General features: G+C 40.2%; 6 protein-coding genes and 2 long non-coding RNA genes across 10 annotated transcripts; 5 read left to right on the forward strand and 3 right to left on the reverse strand.

Annotated features, from left to right (window-relative positions):
- Positions 1 to 174: 174 nt before the first annotated feature.
- On the reverse strand, positions 175 to 641 carry LOC145704938 (uncharacterized). The gene is made up of 2 exons (XR_014134526.1): positions 343 to 641; positions 175 to 302 (listed from the first exon to the last, which is right to left on the reverse strand). It is a non-coding gene; the product is annotated as an uncharacterized LOC145704938 (long non-coding RNA).
- A 556-nt stretch (positions 642 to 1,197) lies between these two features.
- Positions 1,198 to 1,753, reverse strand: LOC145701802 (uncharacterized). The gene is made up of 2 exons (XM_081779017.1): positions 1,422 to 1,753; positions 1,198 to 1,379 (listed from the first exon to the last, which is right to left on the reverse strand). Exons 1-2 carry the CDS (start codon positions 1,720 to 1,722, stop codon positions 1,198 to 1,200), a joined length of 483 nt encoding a protein of 160 aa, XP_081635143.1. The 5' UTR covers positions 1,723 to 1,753.
- A 277-nt stretch (positions 1,754 to 2,030) lies between these two features.
- LOC145702913 (small ribosomal subunit protein uS12) lies at positions 2,031 to 2,695 on the reverse strand. Its single transcript, XM_081780209.1, has 3 exons — positions 2,539 to 2,695; positions 2,282 to 2,491; positions 2,031 to 2,236 (listed from the first exon to the last, which is right to left on the reverse strand). Exons 1-3 carry the CDS (start codon positions 2,623 to 2,625, stop codon positions 2,102 to 2,104), a joined length of 432 nt encoding a protein of 143 aa, XP_081636335.1. The 5' UTR covers positions 2,626 to 2,695; the 3' UTR covers positions 2,031 to 2,101.
- Positions 2,696 to 2,926: 231 nt separating this feature from the next.
- On the forward strand, positions 2,927 to 4,645 carry LOC145702914 (uncharacterized). Of its 3 annotated transcripts, none has more exons than XR_014134341.1 (4): positions 2,927 to 3,334; positions 3,994 to 4,065; positions 4,200 to 4,300; positions 4,342 to 4,645. It is a non-coding gene; the product is annotated as an uncharacterized LOC145702914 (long non-coding RNA). The 3 variants fall into 3 exon arrangements; XR_014134343.1 differs by having other exon boundaries at positions 2,928 to 3,334; positions 3,994 to 4,099; XR_014134342.1 differs by having other exon boundaries at positions 2,929 to 3,334; positions 3,994 to 4,099; positions 4,141 to 4,300.
- Positions 4,646 to 7,399: 2,754 nt separating this feature from the next.
- LOC145702908 (synapse-associated protein 1-like) lies at positions 7,400 to 10,459 on the forward strand. Its single transcript, XM_081780204.1, is given in 10 exon segments — positions 7,400 to 7,815; positions 8,016 to 8,229; positions 8,487 to 8,722; positions 8,930 to 9,085; positions 9,132 to 9,222; positions 9,266 to 9,287; positions 9,290 to 9,522; positions 9,574 to 9,739; positions 9,788 to 9,814; positions 10,023 to 10,459. Coding segments are annotated over 9 exon segments (1,071 nt in total). The 5' UTR covers positions 7,400 to 7,815; positions 8,016 to 8,166; the 3' UTR covers positions 10,100 to 10,459.
- A 313-nt stretch (positions 10,460 to 10,772) lies between these two features.
- Positions 10,773 to 12,627, forward strand: LOC145702909 (Golgi phosphoprotein 3-like). Its single transcript, XM_081780205.1, has 7 exons — positions 10,773 to 11,033; positions 11,198 to 11,314; positions 11,361 to 11,513; positions 11,632 to 11,815; positions 11,860 to 12,029; positions 12,073 to 12,187; positions 12,356 to 12,627. The coding sequence occupies exons 1-7, from the start codon at positions 10,995 to 10,997 to the stop codon at positions 12,433 to 12,435; spliced, it is 858 nt and encodes a 285-aa protein (XP_081636331.1). The 5' UTR covers positions 10,773 to 10,994; the 3' UTR covers positions 12,436 to 12,627.
- A 478-nt stretch (positions 12,628 to 13,105) lies between these two features.
- On the forward strand, positions 13,106 to 15,638 carry LOC145703457 (uncharacterized). The gene is made up of 4 exons (XM_081780817.1): positions 13,106 to 13,873; positions 13,924 to 14,361; positions 14,405 to 15,187; positions 15,227 to 15,638. The coding sequence occupies exons 2-4, from the start codon at positions 14,055 to 14,057 to the stop codon at positions 15,592 to 15,594; spliced, it is 1,458 nt and encodes a 485-aa protein (XP_081636943.1). The 5' UTR covers positions 13,106 to 13,873; positions 13,924 to 14,054; the 3' UTR covers positions 15,595 to 15,638.
- Positions 15,639 to 15,764: 126 nt separating this feature from the next.
- On the forward strand, positions 15,765 to 16,593 carry LOC145705006 (uncharacterized). Its single transcript, XM_081782459.1, has 4 exons — positions 15,765 to 15,908; positions 15,956 to 16,044; positions 16,085 to 16,446; positions 16,483 to 16,593. Exons 1-4 carry the CDS (start codon positions 15,875 to 15,877, stop codon positions 16,571 to 16,573), a joined length of 576 nt encoding a protein of 191 aa, XP_081638585.1. The 5' UTR covers positions 15,765 to 15,874; the 3' UTR covers positions 16,574 to 16,593.
- The last annotated feature ends 1,198 nt before the right edge of the window (positions 16,594 to 17,791 follow it).

Raw genomic sequence — 17,791 nt, forward strand, 5'->3', positions numbered from 1 at the left:
CGTCTAATACGATATTACCGTTGAACACGTCGACAGGCACGTAATTTCGAGGAACCACTGATTGCCGGAATTCGGCGAGGCATTTTTAGAGCACACTCACTTTTGCAGCGCTGTGCGCATTATTGCGGATTGAGCAAGTTGTAACATCGCCGCTGCAAAATACTTTTACGGTACTTTTAGTAAGTGATTTTATTTGATTAGGAAATTTAAGAAAAACAGATGATCAGAAGAATTTGGAATGCAGAAGTTCCGTCGAATTCTTCGCATTTTTTCTTCGATTATTTTGTCGAAACAAATTAATGCTAAAAATATTGTTAACACAAAATTGGGAGGAGTTTCTACCTGATTTTCCACTTTTAAAAACCAAGAATCGTTTCTCCATTGAAGCTTTCGCATTTTTTGAATTACTAGTCAAAACAAATCAGAGCACCAGTTCGTTTCTCGGCGGTACTAACTGCAACAGACTTTTTCTAAGACTCTCGGAGGGCCCCTGGAGGGACCGCAAAAGTATTTTAAACTTCTCTTCCTGATTTTAGACCTGCCTTTTTTGCTACGTGGCGCGCAGCAATAAAAACGTCAATTGTATCACGTGACTCACTCCTTTGTTTGCCCCATATGTGCGATTTAAAGCGCGCCCAGAGGAGGACGTTGGCGACCTTGAGAACTTTGAATCTGACTCGTTTATTCGGATTTTTCGCATAAATTCATGGTGTTTTGTATTTTATTGAGTAAAGATTTCGGTTCGACACCAAACAACAAGAAATCAATTCATAGTGATGTTGACGAGAGTCCGGTGGTCGTGATCCGGTGCTCCAACTTTATGTCCTCTGACATAAAATGTGACGCGTTCTTTTCCCTCGCCGACTGTTTCGCTGCATTTGTTGTCCAAAAAGACCTCAGCTCCTCTCTTCGGACAATCGTCGTACTCATCAAATATTTTTACATCCACAGAGAAGCCACCATTCCCTTAGCGAAACATTGGTAGGATAGGACATGTTATATAATTTATACCGTGAATAAGTTTTCCATTGTTTTCCAGCTGAATTTCATAGTTGTGCCTTCCTTTGTAGTACCTGTTCCCCTTTTCGTATTCTTCTCCGTGCACAAAAAGTCTCCAGCCGTCCTTCTTGACATCAACATTCACCCATGAGTCTAGCTTATTTGAGATTTCGTGACGGAAAGTTTTTATTCAAAGAATCAAAAATTAAAATCTCCTTCCTTTAGATGCACACTAGTTGCTCCTTTAATCAAAAAATCCAAAACATTTCCAATAGTTTCTTCATTCATTAATTGATCATATCCATATCCGATGCTGTCTCTATGCCCGTAGCCATTCATGCCCACGTTTTTCGTAAGTTCCTTCAGTTTTTTGACACTTTCTTAAGAAAGAATAATGATCAAGGAAGATGAACTGTTAATACCTGAATAATTCTTTCCCAATTCCATTTCTCTGATGAAAGCGTTAAGCTCCCCCTCCGCCCTGGCATTCTCTTGTTGCTTGAGTTTGAGATCATCTTTTGCTTCCTCGACCTTCTTCTTCGCTGCTTTTTCTGCTTCGACGGCCTTTTGATGCGATTCTAAAGCTCCTGCTTCGGCTACTTTTGCACAGTCGGCAGCATACTTGAGTCGAAAAAACTCTTCGTTGATTTCAATTTTCATTTTCTTCTCAGCTCTTTCATCCCCTCGATCCATTCCTTTTCGTTTTCCTTTGTTCGTGTCCATACCTCGTTCTTTTTTTATAAAAAAGCTCCTGTCTGTGTAAATTTTTGATGAAGAGTAAATTAAAACTCTGGCACTTGGAAAACTCAGTTTACTTTTCAATTAGTCTAGAAAAATGCGGTAAATGTGGATTTTAACTTGCCTTCAACAAAATAAAACTGGCTATTCTCAACAAGGTCTTAAAATCTGACTCACAGTCCATTCATACCGAAAACGCATTAAGTTCCTCTGCCCACGTGAGGATCAAAAATTGATACAGTAGCTCTACGTAGATTTTTTACTTCAATAGAAAATATTAGCAACGGAAACAGTTTTTTTCGTTCTCCTTGGGCTTTATTTTGAAATTCAGTCATAAGCTTTGATTGAACAGAGAAGGAATCATTTATGATCTTGGTCTTTCCTTCTTGCCCTTGAAGAGTGCCAGGAGAGAGACGTTGGCGACCTTGACAACCTTGAATCGGACACCGGGAATATCACCGACGGCGTGACCGGATCGACCGAAACCAGCGACCAGAACCTGAAACGGAAATGATAACAAAAGAGAGAGAGTACGAATCAATACCTCGTCGTTCTCTTCGATGTAGTTGAGGCAACCATCATTGGGAACGAAGGCAGTGATCTTCTTTCCGTTCTTGATGAGCTGAACTCGGACGCACTTGCGAATGGCGGAGTTCGGCTGCTTGGCCTCGACACCGATCTTGTCAAGGACGATTCCTTTCGCGTGGGATGAACCTCCGAAAGGATTGGCTTTCAGGGCGGTTCCAAGGTTCGCCTGGAGATCGAAGTTACTGTCAAACTATTGAAAAGACGGGAAGTTACCTTTTTGTATCCAAGATCGGCCCAACGCTGCTCACGTCGTCGATTTCGCATCTTTCGAGCGGTTCGGATTCCACGTGGCTTTCCCATTCCTGGGAGATTTTTGAGTTAAATCGATCTGAAACAAAACCTTGTTAGTTCTTATTCTCTCCAACGCACTCCAACAATTTTGACACTTCTGACAATCTCTAGTAAATAGAAGAAAGTCCAGCTTATAAAAACAGTTTCGAGATTTCGATTTTTCTTATTTCAAATACGAAAAATAAATTTACAAGCTGTAATTTGAGGAAATACCATTACTGAAAGAAATAGCGTCGACCCACAAAGCATAGTAAGATTACGTCACCAACTCGGGTGATGATTGGCTGGCGCGGCGCCAGAGAGATGAGTCATTTTACGCGTGTGGCTCATCCGAGAGAGCTTTCTCGGATTCGATTTTTCTCAAAATCGCCCGAGGAGAACTCCTCGTCCAAGGAATTGGCGAGAAAATGGGTCAAGCTGGAAACTGAGTGTCTCAATTTCGGAGCTGGTTAGCGAGTAGTAGCTTTGGACGGGGTCGGGCTGATTCGGAGCGCTGCGAAGTGCGAGAGGGAGGCCGGGCCAGTGGCTGACTGCGCCACTGAACAAAAAAATAAGAAACCAACCAGAAGCTCGTTTTATGTCCCGAGCGCTGCAGCGAGAACGCCGAAAACCCGAAAAAATAGAGAGGAAAATCCCCGTCCAGCAGAGAATGTAGAAAACGCTCGATTTGGGAAAGAAATAGAGTCAATTTTGAAGCAGAGAAGAAACTATTTTTACGGTAAGAAGCATTCCTTTTATTTCACAGTTTGCTGTTTGCTGAAAAAAACTCTGTTTTTAGAGAAAATTCCACGAAAATGTTAGTTTTCTCTTAATAACATATGAAATTATAAAATATTTTATTCTCACTTGTTAAATCTGAATCGAATTTGATTTGTATGTTATAATAGCTATAGAATGGTTTTAAATGAGAAAATACGAAAAAAGTCATCAAATTTGATATTGAATTTGTGTAATAAATCGAATTTTATGCCCGTCAAATCTCTTAAAGTCAACCATTTATAATGAAATAATCCATAGACTCTCATTTTGAGGCTCAAAGAAGCTCAAAAATGGCTCACTCTCGCGCGATCTCAATCTATATTTTCGACAACATGTTTTCCAATTGGCCGAATTCGCCCTTATCCTCGCCTGGGCCACGATTTTTTTTCTTTGTCCCGCGCTCGGAACTCTTCCCCTTCACGCTTATTGATTTATTGACCTTTGTGTCCCTTTCAATTCGTGTTAATTGCTCGTTTTTATGATTACGAAGGAGAAAGTTCCGAAATCGCGTAAATTCAAATTTGAGTCCTTTTCGCCTCATTTTCTATTTTGAATTTCGCGCCAACTTATCACCCTCTATTTTTAAAAAATTGAAATTTTCTAAGAATAGTGTTTCAGTCTCTTCAAATTCAACTGAACTTGCCAGAAAAATGCCCGCCGCTCAAGAATGATTTCGTGGCTGCTGGAAAGGTTTCTTTGAACCCGCCAATATTCCTCCCAAAAAGTATTAGCTTGACACCTCTCAATCTCGCAGCTACTAATTAGTACCCTTCCTCTCATCTCCTTCCCGCGTGTACCGAGAACATTAATTTAACGATGCCCAGTCTCCAGTTGCGACGAATGGCGCCTCCGCCCGGAACAGCCGACAATAAAGCGGAAAACAAGCTAGATGATTGCCCCTCGCAAACGCCATCGAAAGATCAACGTAAGATGAACTCGTCAAGCTTTGATCTAACATAATTCTAGCTCCAAAATCGAAAAGCGGTTCAAAAGCCCGAAGAAGCCCAAGAATACACCGCGAAGAGCGTTACGACCCTTGTCTCCAATCCGACGAGGAAGACGAAGACGACCATTTGCCCACTCCCGAACCTGACAAGAAAAAGAAGAAACTGTTATAGAACCGAAACCCCAGACCTCAAAATACCCAGAACCTATCGGTGATCCAAGGGATGATCCATTCTACACAAACGTCGCAGATTTCCCTTCGGACTCAAGCTCAGACGAAGAAGATGAGCAGGAGGATAACGACGATGATGATCATCAACCGATGACATCTACGCCTCCGAGGTAAAGATTTTTCTTCATGATAAAATCAAGCTCTTTCTATAAAGTTTAAACCGGTCTCTTCTGATCCTTCTCTTTATGTTTTTCCGCTATCGTAGCTTTTTCCCTCTTGAAATGTTTCTGAATAAGACAGGACTAAATATTTGCTCATTCATTTCAGAGCGGATTTTTTAACTCGGGGTAGTACCTAGTCACGGTGTAAAAATTTTGACACGCAGGTGCTACGGGCAACAAATTCGCGTTTGCCATCAGATGCAGCGCCCGTTATTTCAATTTTCGCGATTTTGGAAGAGAAAACAAAGAAAACCCTATTTTGAATATTTTGACGAAAAGAGAATAGAGGACCTCTATTAGAGGTAAATAATTTACCGTAAATTAAGTATTTTAAATTAAACGACTTTCTTTTGGGAAAACAGATGATATCTACGACAAAAACTAGAATAGAATAAAATACACTTTGCGGTTGTTTTCAGCCCTTTTTCGATTACCATTAACATCGTAATTACAGTCCCGCTTACGAAGAAATGGTGAGCACCTCGATCGAGAGCGAGCTAAAGATGCAGAGTTTCTCGAACACGCTAATCCTAGCCTCGGGCAAGCTCAAGATCGAGCTGTCATCCTCTCAATCACCTGAACCTCCGCCCGGACCGCGCACCAAAAATGGTCAGCGAGTGTGCCGCTACTGCGGTATCTTCCCCGAACATGTCCGAAACGTAAGTACCGCCCACTTTCAAACACTTAATTCACTCTTTTCCAAAGATCTCTGCCCATGAACGCGCTTGTGGATCGAAAAGAATTGCATGTCAACACTGCGACAAAACGTTCAACAGTCACAAGCCTCTACAGAAGCATATGCGACACATGCACGGCGCAGAAATCACCCCTGAAGTTTCCCAGCAAATTGCTGCTTCTAAGACGCCTATCATCAAAGAAGAGCCTCAAGACGAGTGGCAAGAAGGTGAGCTAACTCCCAACTCGCGCAGTCGCACTTCTTCTCCGCTCGAAACGCCCAACAGTAGAACTTGCAAGCAGTGCGGCGATGTTTTCCCGAACCCAGCCGCGCTGAGACAACATACCAAGCTAGTGCATGTCAGTCTCGTAGGCTACGGAGACTCACCCTCAGCCTCGACGCCGGAAACTAACGCTAATAGAAGTCTCCGGCGGAGAAATGACTCGATGAACTCGAGCTGCTCGCCCATTTCGCCGATAAAATCGCCGCCGAACAAACGAACTCGCTACCCTCAAAATCAATCAACACCTCAAAGTCAAAATCACAAGAGCTCGCCCAAGCTTGCCAACATCAAAAAAGAGCCAGGATCGGAAAAAAGGTCTCAGAAAAAATTCCAGTGCGAACCATGCGGAGACGTTTTCAATTCCGAGGCTGGACGACTGCTCCATATTCAGAAATATCATTCCCCTGCCAATTATTGCTGCCACATTTGTGGAAAAACGCGCGGCACAAAGTTCGCTCTCAAGAGGCATTTGATGAAATGCCACGACTGGACGCAGGAAGAGATCGACGAACGCTACCCTGATGGTCGTAAGCTTCGCAAGCTCGGCATCGATCATAACGCTACATTCCACGAAATGCCCTCGCTCATGACTCGTTACGATAGAACTCCCAAGCCGCTGAGCCACGATATCGCCCGTCTGGAAGAACTCTTCGGTAAGCGCTTTGATCATCGATTTTTCGATTTGAATAACACTTAAATTTTAGTTCTGAAAAGACGATCAAGCCTTGATAGCGACGAACAAAAAGAAAATGAATCTATCGAATGTCAAGTGTGCGGCAAGGAGTTTGACGATCGCCGAGAATTTACGCTCCACGTGACCAAGAAACATCGGGCGAAATTTCGCAGGACCGACGGCCGAAAGATCCAGCGGCGAAGAACTCTTCCACTCTCCAGGTAAAAGGAAGCGAGTCCAGTTATTTCCAGTTAATACGGCGCTGGAAGGTAAATTGAAGGGTTTTGAACTGTTTGCTTTAGGACGGATGTTGACGCTATGGAGAACTCGTCCGAATCGTCGAATGACACTATTGACGGCTTCCCGTGCAGATATTGCGAGAGGGTCTTGACCACTAAGGCGAATCGTATTGTTCATGAAAGATTGCACACTGGCGAAAAGCCATTCCAGGTAGAATTTCGTTCAACAAGTATCATTAAGTTTAACTGTTATTTTTTCTAGTGCACAATCTGCTCCAAAGCATTCCCCTGCTTTACCTACCTGACAAGCCATTTAGAAATGGCACACGACATGCTCAAAGGTTGAGCAGCCTAGTATCTTCCCTCTTCTTTTTAGTATCTATTGTTGCTTAGCCAGAAAAAATATTGATCACTGTAAAAATATTATATTTCCTGAACATAGCTAAACGATGTCAAAGAACATTATGTACCTAAAAGTAACTCAAGCTTCGCCTTCTCAAAAATGATTCATCAGTCCAGACCAGGTTTCGACTTTCTTCAAGTTCCCGTTTCAGACTTTCACTGACTTGTAACTTTACTGTTATTTCAAGAAAAGAACCTAAAGTAAAAAAAGAACTATCCAACTTTGTAAATTTTATATTGCTTCTATCGACTCTATCTCTTTTTTCTGCTTCTTCTGAATTCTTATTTCGTTCCAACAAATAAAATTTCAACGGCTTTCTTTTCGAAAGCCCAAAAGATCCTCCTCGATGATTTCATGAAAAGACCTTCATTTAAAAAGCTCCACCATTTTTGGGCACACTTAAAAAAAACCTGTTTAAACCACGTTGAAGGAAATTTATAACCACTCGAATTAATGTTACCATTGCTTTATCTAATGATGTGTATTAGCTGTCTCTTTGCAGACATCATTAAATAGCTTGCGCAGGAAAAAATGATAACCAAAGCATTGACTGAAGACGCATTTTTTGCGAAGTTGAGGGATTTTGCGCCAGAAAGAGCAGTCACGTGCTTCATTCCTCCTGGTCATGAGTTACTCCTAGACTCAAAAACATATCTGTTTATCACTCTTGCACCACCACTTATCGGTAATTGCCCATCGTCAAGAAGGTTTCATTTGAGTACTTTTTATAGAAAAAAAAACTAAGAAGAGATCATTTTAGAGGAGAAATTTGACCGTTAAATTAGTTGATAAATTAAATTTCCCTAAAAATCTTTGTTAGCTAAAAAGGTAAATAATATGAAATAGCCAGATTTAATTTATTCTAAATATGAATAATTATTCTGAGTAAATATACAGAAGGCGTAGGCGCCTGTGTTCACTCAAAGGTGAAATTCTTACTCAAAGATTTCTTTTCCCCGATTTTATGCTCACTATTTTGGAAGAAAAATAAAAGACAATCGCTCAAGTCGTAAAATAAAGAAATTTAGAAGTTGAGAAAAGCACGTGATTGGCTGAGCCGAGCCGAGAAAACAACCGAGAGCGCTCTGTCTGGAGGAGCTTCAGAGAAATTAACAAAATTAAGAAGAATTGAAGCAGGATTTTTTACAAAAAGAAGTAAAGAAGAGAAGAAAAGAGGACATGTTCTCGTCTTTTTCGGGAAATCTATCGGGAGTAACAAATTGGATTTCTGAAAGTTCAAAGGCAAGATTAGATTAATTAGATGGACGATAACACTTATCATTTAAAATTCATGTTACCTTAAAAATAAGATAACAGTTCCCTATTCGAACGGGCGATGTCTTTGGGGATGTCCTCATCTTGACGGATTCTAGAGCTCTATGCTATGTCAGAAATCCGCTAAAATAGGGACATCCCAGAAGAAATCACCCGTTTAAATGGCGATACCCTTGCATAAAATCATTGTTTTGATTTGAAAGTTGTTGGAATTTTAATTTTAGCAAGCTGCAGATGCAGTGTCAAAAGGAGTCAATGACCTGAACTCCGGAATTACCGGAATGATGAAGGAAGAAGACAAAAACAAGCCGGTCGAGGATCAACCTCAATCCGAAAAACCATCTGAATCTGGTGAAGCCCCAGAATCTTCGACAGCAGCGCCAAATGCGACAGAAGAAAAAATTAAAGAAGTTTCATCGAAATTATTCTCAGACGTTTCGAGCGCTTGGGGACAAGCTCTAGGAAAGGCTTTTTGAGAGAAAGAGCTGCGGAAATGACTGATTTTCAAGTTGAAATTTTGAATTTGCTAAAATCAAACAATATTTCGCGGGCGCGTAGATTCCTTTGTGCGACTTTTGTGAGTTCTGTGAATTGACAAATCCGGTTCAAGAGCTTTTAAAATTATCCACTCTCTTTTTTTTTCTTTCTTTCGCTTTTAGCCCTAAAAAGCTTTCGGAAAAACGGCGATCGAAAAGGTGGAACAAAACGAGCTGGTGAAGCAAGCTACAGTAACTGTTACTGATGTGGCGAAGAAAGGGGTCCAGTACGTCGAAAACGCCCCATTGATCAAGGATTTCAACGAGGAACAAAAGAAGTTTATCAGGTTGGAGAGTTTTTTAGCCCTGCCACTATTGATGGTCTGTTTCTAGCGAAAATAAAACCACGGCGGAGAATAAAACGCCCTGGACAGGGTATAAAAATGAGGAGGAGCTCAAGGATCAGATTTTGCAACTGTCAAAGGTAAGATTTTTCATTCAATGGAGAAAAATAAAACATTTTTCAGGATAAACGAAACTTCCTCCGAGCTCCCCAGCTGGAGCCCTATTCGAGTTCGACTACAAGCAATCGCAGCCAATGGCCCTTGCTCTGCTCGAAGTCGATTCTTCGTTGAAAGAAATGCGCTTCCAACTCGTCCCAAAAGTCTCAAAGGAAGAAGATTTCTGGAGAAACTACTTTTACAGAGTGTCGTTGCTCAAACAGAACGCAGAGCCGCTCGAGGATGAGCCAGTTGCCGAAGCTCCTGTTTCCGACAAAAATGATGTAAAAAAATTCGAATTAATTTCTAGAGCTCGTATTTACGCACGATTCTAGCTCAGTACTGAAGACGCAGAGCTGAATTTGGACGAAGAATTCGCCAGTGAAGAAGTGGGAACTAAAACGGACGAAATTCCTCAGTGGGAAAAGGAATTACAGGACGAGTTGCAGGAATACGAAGTTGTTGAGGGCGAGGAAGAGGCAAATGGAGAATGGGAAAAAGGTAAGAGAGCAAGCCGAATTTGAAAAGGAATAACGCAAGAGCGCCTAGATAAATCTGATGAGCAGCTTTTCAATGGTAAAATAGCAATACTAGATGATGATACAGGCATAATATTGCTCGAAAAGGCAATATTATCGGTGAAAAAAAAATCAATTTGCTAACAACAAACAAGTTAAATTTTCAATAAAAATAGAGTAATCTTACTACTGGTAGCATTCTTCATTCAGAGAAAGGGTGCTTGAAGAAGTTGATTATTGAAAGCCTGTAACCGCCTATTTTCTAGAGCTGGAAGACATGCTCGGAAACGACCCCGAAAGTTCCCCCTCCGAGTCCGCCAAGCCTCCACCATCGGGCTCTTGAGTTCAACTGCGAGTTCTACAAAATCTGACGAAGTTTGTATACAAACCTTTCCAAAGTTTTAACCTACCCAAACACTTTTTTTAATCTAACCCCTCCTATTCGCCATTTTTTCGTTAAATCTTGCAAATTCAAAGAATTCAAAAAGTCTCTCAACTGTTATCATCAGATTCTCGTTTAGGCCTTGCTTACAACCACCTGCTATTGATAATTATTGATTAATTATTTATTTTTAATTAAGTTTGCGAAAGGGGTGTTTTTTCGCTTTGTTCTTGGTATTCTGATGAATTTTTTTAATACTATGTTCCTTGTTCAATTTCTTATTCGTTCAAGAATTCATTCTTCTACCTATCTATTCTGAAATTTCATTATCGTGGAAGACCAGGGAAAGACACACAACCAGCCGGTGAAATTCCGAATTCAAGCGTTTCAAAGCTGAACCTGTTTGACCTCCATCAGGCTTTCTAGCTTAGAAATCAGCTGTTTTCTAATAGATATTTAAAAAGAAGAGGGGTTAGAAAGTTTGGGGAAAATTTTTGATTCGTTAATTTATGCCGGTGCATTCCCACGGCTATTTAGGTTGATATAATTCGAGGATAATCTTTTTCATTTCGTTTGGTGGGCGGGTGGCTCTGCCCGCGGCCTCCTGCTTGGTTTACGGTATCCTGAGCTGGTTTCGTGTGTCTCCCGGTTCTCACCAATTTGCGGTCGCGCTCTTTTTCAATTTGAAAATCTTTGCGCCAATTTTGTTCTAATTCATTCAGAGATGTGCTAAACGTGTGCCCAAGCGTCCAGTCCAACTAGAAAACGGCCAAAGCGAGTTTCAAAACACGAAGAAGCTAACGTAGAATTACATCGAATAGAGCACCGTCCGAGTGACTGAAGAAAAAACGGGAAAATGTCACTCCGGGGAGGCGGACAGCTTACTCAACGAAAGGTAAATAAACGTATTTTTTATTTTTGTCCAAAAAAGCATTTTGACTCATAATTTTTAGCAATTATTTCATAAAAACTTCGCTTTTCTTTTCAAGTTTTACTACAGCTGCCAGCTGAAATTGAAATTGCTCGTAAAAAAACTTACAATGATTGTGATTCTTTCAGACACAGAAAACAAGAGAACAAGAACTAGAGCGCAAAGCGAATAGATCCGATGAAGAACACGAGGAGGAAGAAGACAAATTCGACTCCAAGGAGCAGAGACTCACTTTGATGGAAGAGGTAAAAGAGAAAGGATTGGAAATGGAAATTATTTTTGGTATTTTAGGTTTTGCTTTTGGGCCTAAAAGATAGAGAAGGGTACACATCGTTTTGGAATGATTGCATTTCAGCTGGTCTCCGAGGATGCATGCTCACTGAACTCGCCCTCAGGGGCAGGATAACCTTAGAAAAACAAGTTATGCGTCGACGATCTCTCCTGGTAAGTCTTCCCTACTTTTAGGGAATACTTCAGTCATAAAAACGCGCCGTAAAAGTCGAGTAGTCGAATAATTATAAAACTTCCTTGCTAGAACAGAAAACTCACAGTTAAATCGTAGATGAGAAAAGTTGAGCTGAAATCAGACGCTCCAACTGGCGATGTCCTGTTGGACGAGGCTCTGAATCACATCAAGAAAACGACGCAGCCCGAGAATGTTCAGAACTGGATCGAACTTCTCTCCGGCGAAACGTGGAATCCCCTGAAACTCACCTATCAGCTCCGAAATGTTCGAGAACGACTCGGTACATCATTCAATTTCAACTTTCTTTCCAAAACGCGTGTTTAGCTAAAAACTTGGTAGAAAAAGGTGTCCTAACAACAGAAAAACAAAACTTCCTTCTTTTCGACATGACAACGCATCCCTTGACAAACTCGTCCTCCAAATCAAAGCTCATTAAAAAAGTTCAAGATTCTGTTCTTTCGAAATGGGCTAACGATGTCGGACGCATGGAAAAGGTACTGGATAGAAAAGAAACAACTTTCAACTGATCATTTTTAGCGAGTCCTTGCTCTTATCTACCTGGCACATGCTTCTGATGTCCTCGAAAATGCTTTCGCTCCTCTAAGTGATGAAGATTACGATGTTGCTATGAAGAGAGTGCGATTCTTATTAGGTAAACTTCTATCCCTAGTTAGTCAAAGTTGGGAAAATGAAAGGGGGGGGGGGTTAAATTGGCTGAGAGTACCCCCTCCCCACTGACTTGAGAGGGCTTTTTTGAGACAGTAGAGTCCCAAGAGAGGGCATCAGTTTCATTTCCATCCTTTCAACTTTCCCTTTTCAGATTTGGATCCAGAAGAAGAAGCAATGAAACCAGGCGCCAACGAAGTCCTCTGGGCGGTAGTAGCCGCTTACACGAAGTAACAACCGTGCTTTCAGCAGCAACATTCTAGAGGCCCAAATTTCCTGTGCAATTTAAAAGTATTCTATCCTTTCATACCCTATTCATGGATATTTAACAATTCTTTTTTAATAATCACTAATATCTATTCGAGGAATTCCTTTCACAAGCAATTTCGAGCTACAAAAATTGTAAAAACACTCGCGGTAAAAATTTCATATTTTTTATCCCACCAACATTTGCCTATCAGTAAAAAGTAATTGTTCTGATTAAATTACTGCAACACCCCCTTCATTAAAAATATTATTATTAAATATAACGAACAGGGCCTTTCCGATTAATGTAGCTAGAAAATATTTACTTGATCACGTGAGAGGTGGCCGTGGACTATTTTATTATTTTCGGGGATCGGACAGTGGAGAGACAGGACTTTACTGCACCCTCTGGTCCCGCGCTAAAGTGTAAAAATTAATTTTCCTCCGTCCAATCATTGAATACAAATCTCATCTCCAATTTCTGTTAAATAGTTCAAAAGACGACCTATATAAGAAGACTCACTTACCCGTATAATATGCTCCTTTATATTTACTATTTGGTGTTGTAGCCTTTGAACGCTGTTCTCTCAAACATAATAAAGTTTGATATACAAAATTTCACTACTTAGAGTATCCAGCTTGTTCGAGTGTTATGCCAGCTGGTCCTTAGTCAATTATAATTTATATACGCAGGCTCGGAAAATTATGCAGAAAGCAGAGTTAGGGTCATGAAAAACCAATCTTCAAACAATTCTGTAGGAGTATTTTTTTCCTATCAGTCAATCAATAGAAGGAGAATCGCATCATACGTTATCGACAATTGAATGAACAAGAACTAGCTAGAAAAAAGAAGAAAAGCTTTCATCCGTTCGACGCCGCGGAAATCATTTCAAATGATCAAGTAGAAGTGATGGATTTTTTCAGAAATATTTTTGCAGGGAATAAATTGAAACTTGCCGAAGTAGAGGAATTTCTTGCTGACTACTCAAAAAATCTTAAAAGGACGACAACGAGAACGCAGAAATGCCGACTGATTCAATCATTGGAGAGACATGATTTCGAAAAAGATAAAACACCACAATTTTGGAACTGGTTTATGTTTAAAAATTGCAGTAGTGGTATAAAATGCCATGTTTACAATGAAAATAATCAAATTATGGAAGAATTCAATGCGACGGAATTCCAACAACATTTGATTTGTGACTTTGCCGATGAGGATTTACTAGAGAAAAGAATTTGTCGATGGGAAATCAAGGAAGAAACAGGTGACTGGGAACGGTCTGGTTGCTCGAACGGGGAGAGGCCCTTATTACTGATGAGACGATTAAACATGATGTGAAAGTCAGGTTTCACCCGTTCGACTCGGGACTGTTTACCGATTTTTTGCCCGTTGAAGATGTTGATTTCAAAATTCACCTTCACACAGGTTCTTTGTAGATAAGTTTCATAAGTTTTTCAACATTTTGCTATGGCTAGATTATCAAAAAGCGACCAAGAAGAGGAAAGACAAACGAATACCTTCTCATAAAAATGTCGTCGAGCATTTGGTCAATATAGAAATTTTTGCTAAAGTGGATAAAAATGATTGTTTGGGATGGATTACTATTATGGAGAGAGCTGATTCAAATTTGAGGGAAGCATTGCGAAAAGGAAGCCAGGCAAAAAACAGCCTGACTCTTTTGGAGCGAAAGAAAATTGCGATGGACATAAGAGACGGCCTCAAGTATCTATTCTCTATTGATATCTGGCATTTGGACAAAAAGTTGGAAAACATTTTACTTTACAAAAAGAAAGATGAAATTGTGGCTAAATGGATTGATTTTGGGCTTGTAATGAACACATCAATGTCAGAGAGTTATCGTCAAATGGGCTACACACGACGCGGTTCTAAATTCACTAATCATTTCTCCCTCTGTATGTGTGATTTATTAAATATTATTCTCTAACGAAATATTAGATTGTGGAACTCCCGGCTTTTGTTCGAAAGCTCAGATCACGGCAGCTGCGCGGGGACACCAGGACAGCGCACTTGACTTGCGGAAGATCTTTTTCTTTCTTTTCTGTGGATGGAAAGCAGCTTGGTCAATTTGTTACAAACCAATAAATGAGACTGAAAGGTTGCAGATAGATACTGACTTGAAAAAATGTAGACTCGATTGGCTTCTAAAGAAACCAATGCAGACAAATGACAATATGCCAGAGTATGAAGACTTCCGAAAGATCAATGGTATTTTACATTTACCCCCGCAATGCGTTGCAGATTTCGATGATGAATGGATAACAAAGTCAATAAATATGGCTCAATTGAAGATGCAACTGACAAGGAACTATTTCTCGGACTTTCAATGCCTAACAAAGAATGTTCTTGACCAAAAAGACACAAACTTATGCGTTCCGATTTCTGTTTCGGTGCTCCTTCGCTTTGCTATCAAAGACTTTGCAATGAAATCCGCTGGAGATAAACGGGCTCTGCAAAATATCGACAAGATATTTTCGATTGAAAAAATATTAACTGTCATGGTTATGCATGTTTATCCAAGAAGCTTGGCCGGATTGAATGCAAACCCGAATAACGAGGAGAAAGAAAATCAGCTTTGCGGGATTGATATGCTCATTGAAAGATTGTGTGCTCCTACATACTCGGATCCTAGTGGTTGGGAAATCATAAGAGATTATATCCAGGATTACTATTCTTCTGATACTGGGTTTTTTACTGGAACATATTGTTCTTTCAAAGAAGGTTTATTTAATGCGTCTGTAAATATAACAGTCATTTTAGTAATAATCCACGAAAACTATCAATTCGAACAACCACTAACAGTTACTGGAGCATATTTACACCAAAACGGGGTGGTGATATTTCATCAAATGGTTGTTGATGGGATTGTCAATTCAAATTACATCATACAGAGTTCTGACCCGCATTCAGGAGCGGTTTTGCGAATAGCTCAAGACAGAGCTTACTATGCTAGCGAAGCTTATTGCAGATCATCTATTGATAGCTCAGTGGGACTTTGTCACAATCAGGAAAACGGCGTATCTATGATATTGGTGAACGAGCATGTTAATGATACTGTGGTGCTCATGGAACATGAAGAATGGTACCTTGAGCCACATGCATATTTGTTGCGGCTTGTGCGACAATAAAGGTATCGCAATTCTTCCAGTCTGTTTTTAATTAATAATAAAGAGTGAATCCTCGATATTCTCAATAAGATTCTGACAAATTATTCAGCAGGAAAGGATAATTTTCATTTTGATAGAGCAAAGCAAACATAAACGATTTTATATCATGATCAAAGCGCATTTAGTCACGATTCGTGATGATTTTCAACAATCTCGTGCGAAATTTGAAAATCGCATGCAAAGAAGATTTTTTCCGATTTGTATTTTTTTTCTTGAGAGATAAAATTTGCACCAGAACGCGATGTTGACTCTCGTCGATCTGATTGACGAGAACCGTGAGTTATGAGATATTTTTTGCCAAGGAAATTTTAAATTTTTATAGTTTCGCTTGAAGGAAAGATTGTTGACTTGCTGGAAGCAGAGATGTCGGCGAGGAGAGAGCTTCTTCAGGAGAAAAGTCAGCGCCAGAAAGTAATGTTTGGGTTCGTTGAGTTTTTCTCGACAATTTTAGATCGAAGCCTATGTAGACACGCTTCAGGAATACATCCGCCATTTGAAACGGAGGAATGAGATTTTATCCAACGGGTTGGAACGCATTTTCAGTTTATCTTCCTTCAAGCTAGTCTTCTATGTTTTCACCCGAGAAAAAGTAGCCCAGCAGACATATGAGCGCTCAACAATCCTCAACGATCTTAGGGAGCTCAATCTTGAAATGACATCTGTTCGAAAGGAGAAAGAAGATTTGAAGAAGAAGCGAGAAAAGTCAAAAGCAACTAGAACTGATCAAGATTGTCCAGTCTGCCAGACACAATATGGAGGAGAGAATGTCCTTGTTTGCTTCAAAACTTGCGGACATTGCCTTTGCTTCACATGGTAAAAAGTAATACAAAAGAAAAACTCAAATTTCAGTGCGAAAAATATCACAACTTCGCCACTCAGCCACTGTCACATTTGCCGCCGAGAAGTTTCTCAGAGTTCCATTCTCAAAATATTTATGTAAATAAATATCCTTCCCTTTTCTGATCGATAAAAATTAAGGTTTTAATCTGACATTGTCCACTCAAGACATATCGCTTCTTCGATTTTTATTTCAGTTGCATTGTAAATTTGCGACGCGCTTGACGTTTTTCGGGAGACAGGGCGACCGGTTGGTGTTCTCGCGGCGACAACGCGCGACCGCCTGGCTGGAGCCCGCATATCTACCGCGCAGCCCCAGAATATAACATTTTACTCAGATTTAAACTCTTGTCATAATAGTTTATTGTAGCTTCAAGAAATTCAGGAACTTCTCACAAACGAGCAAAAAAAGAAATATAAACAAAAAAAAATAAATACAAAAATGTACTAAACAGAATCATCGTTCGATTATTACGTTGGATTCTTTCGGAAATTTACGATCATTCTTTGGATGATAAAATTTTATTTCTTGAAAAAGTTAATGGCCAATTAAGTCGTACTATCACTGTCGGCAGAAAAGAAGGTGACATTTGGTTTGCCAAGTGCTCCCACTCCAGAATTAATGTGACATTAACAAGCGTAAAGTCCATTTTACCAAAGCCAAAATACTACAAAGCCCAAAAACGAAGCTCTTTAGAAAAAATAAACAACAAGGATTCAAAGTGTACTTGATTTACAGACAGTTACAGTCGGCCTAGCATTTACAGAACGTGTGCCATCGATGAGAATCGTTGATACAGTAAGTTATGGAATAGTGATATTTGCGTTTCGAATCGCTTATCGTTTTTGAGCAAATAAAACGCGTCTTCGTGAGATGGGTAAGTCGAAAATAGGAAATTTCACAAGGATTTTTCTTTACTGCAATTTCCTCTTTTCAAGTGAAAAAACATGTCGTTATTCAAAGCTTTGTTTGGGTACTTAATTTTGATTCAGACTGATTAGACTGGCCTTTTTCCCTTCATTGCATACAATACGTTTCTTTGGAGCCAAACAAATTGACATGAACAATATTATCTGTCTATCACTTGTGTTATTGAATTACATAGCACTTCCGTTTCGACTTTGAGGAACAATCGAGGTTACTTTGCTGGACACACAGACTTAGCGTTGCTCCCTGCTCCGTCCCGTCTGGTCTCTGTCCATCTTGTGGAGCATCGACAAAGATGGAGCAACCCGCTCGTACGGCTAGGGCTCCATTGATACTACTCCATCCACGGTTGTATAAAATAGAAGGTGCGCGTTGTGTGGCGCCCCCAGTTGC

This window comes from Oikopleura dioica, chromosome PAR (genome assembly GCF_907165135.1).
Source record: "Oikopleura dioica chromosome PAR, OKI2018_I68_1.0, whole genome shotgun sequence".
Lineage (NCBI taxonomy): Eukaryota > Metazoa > Chordata > Appendicularia > Copelata > Oikopleuridae > Oikopleura > Oikopleura dioica.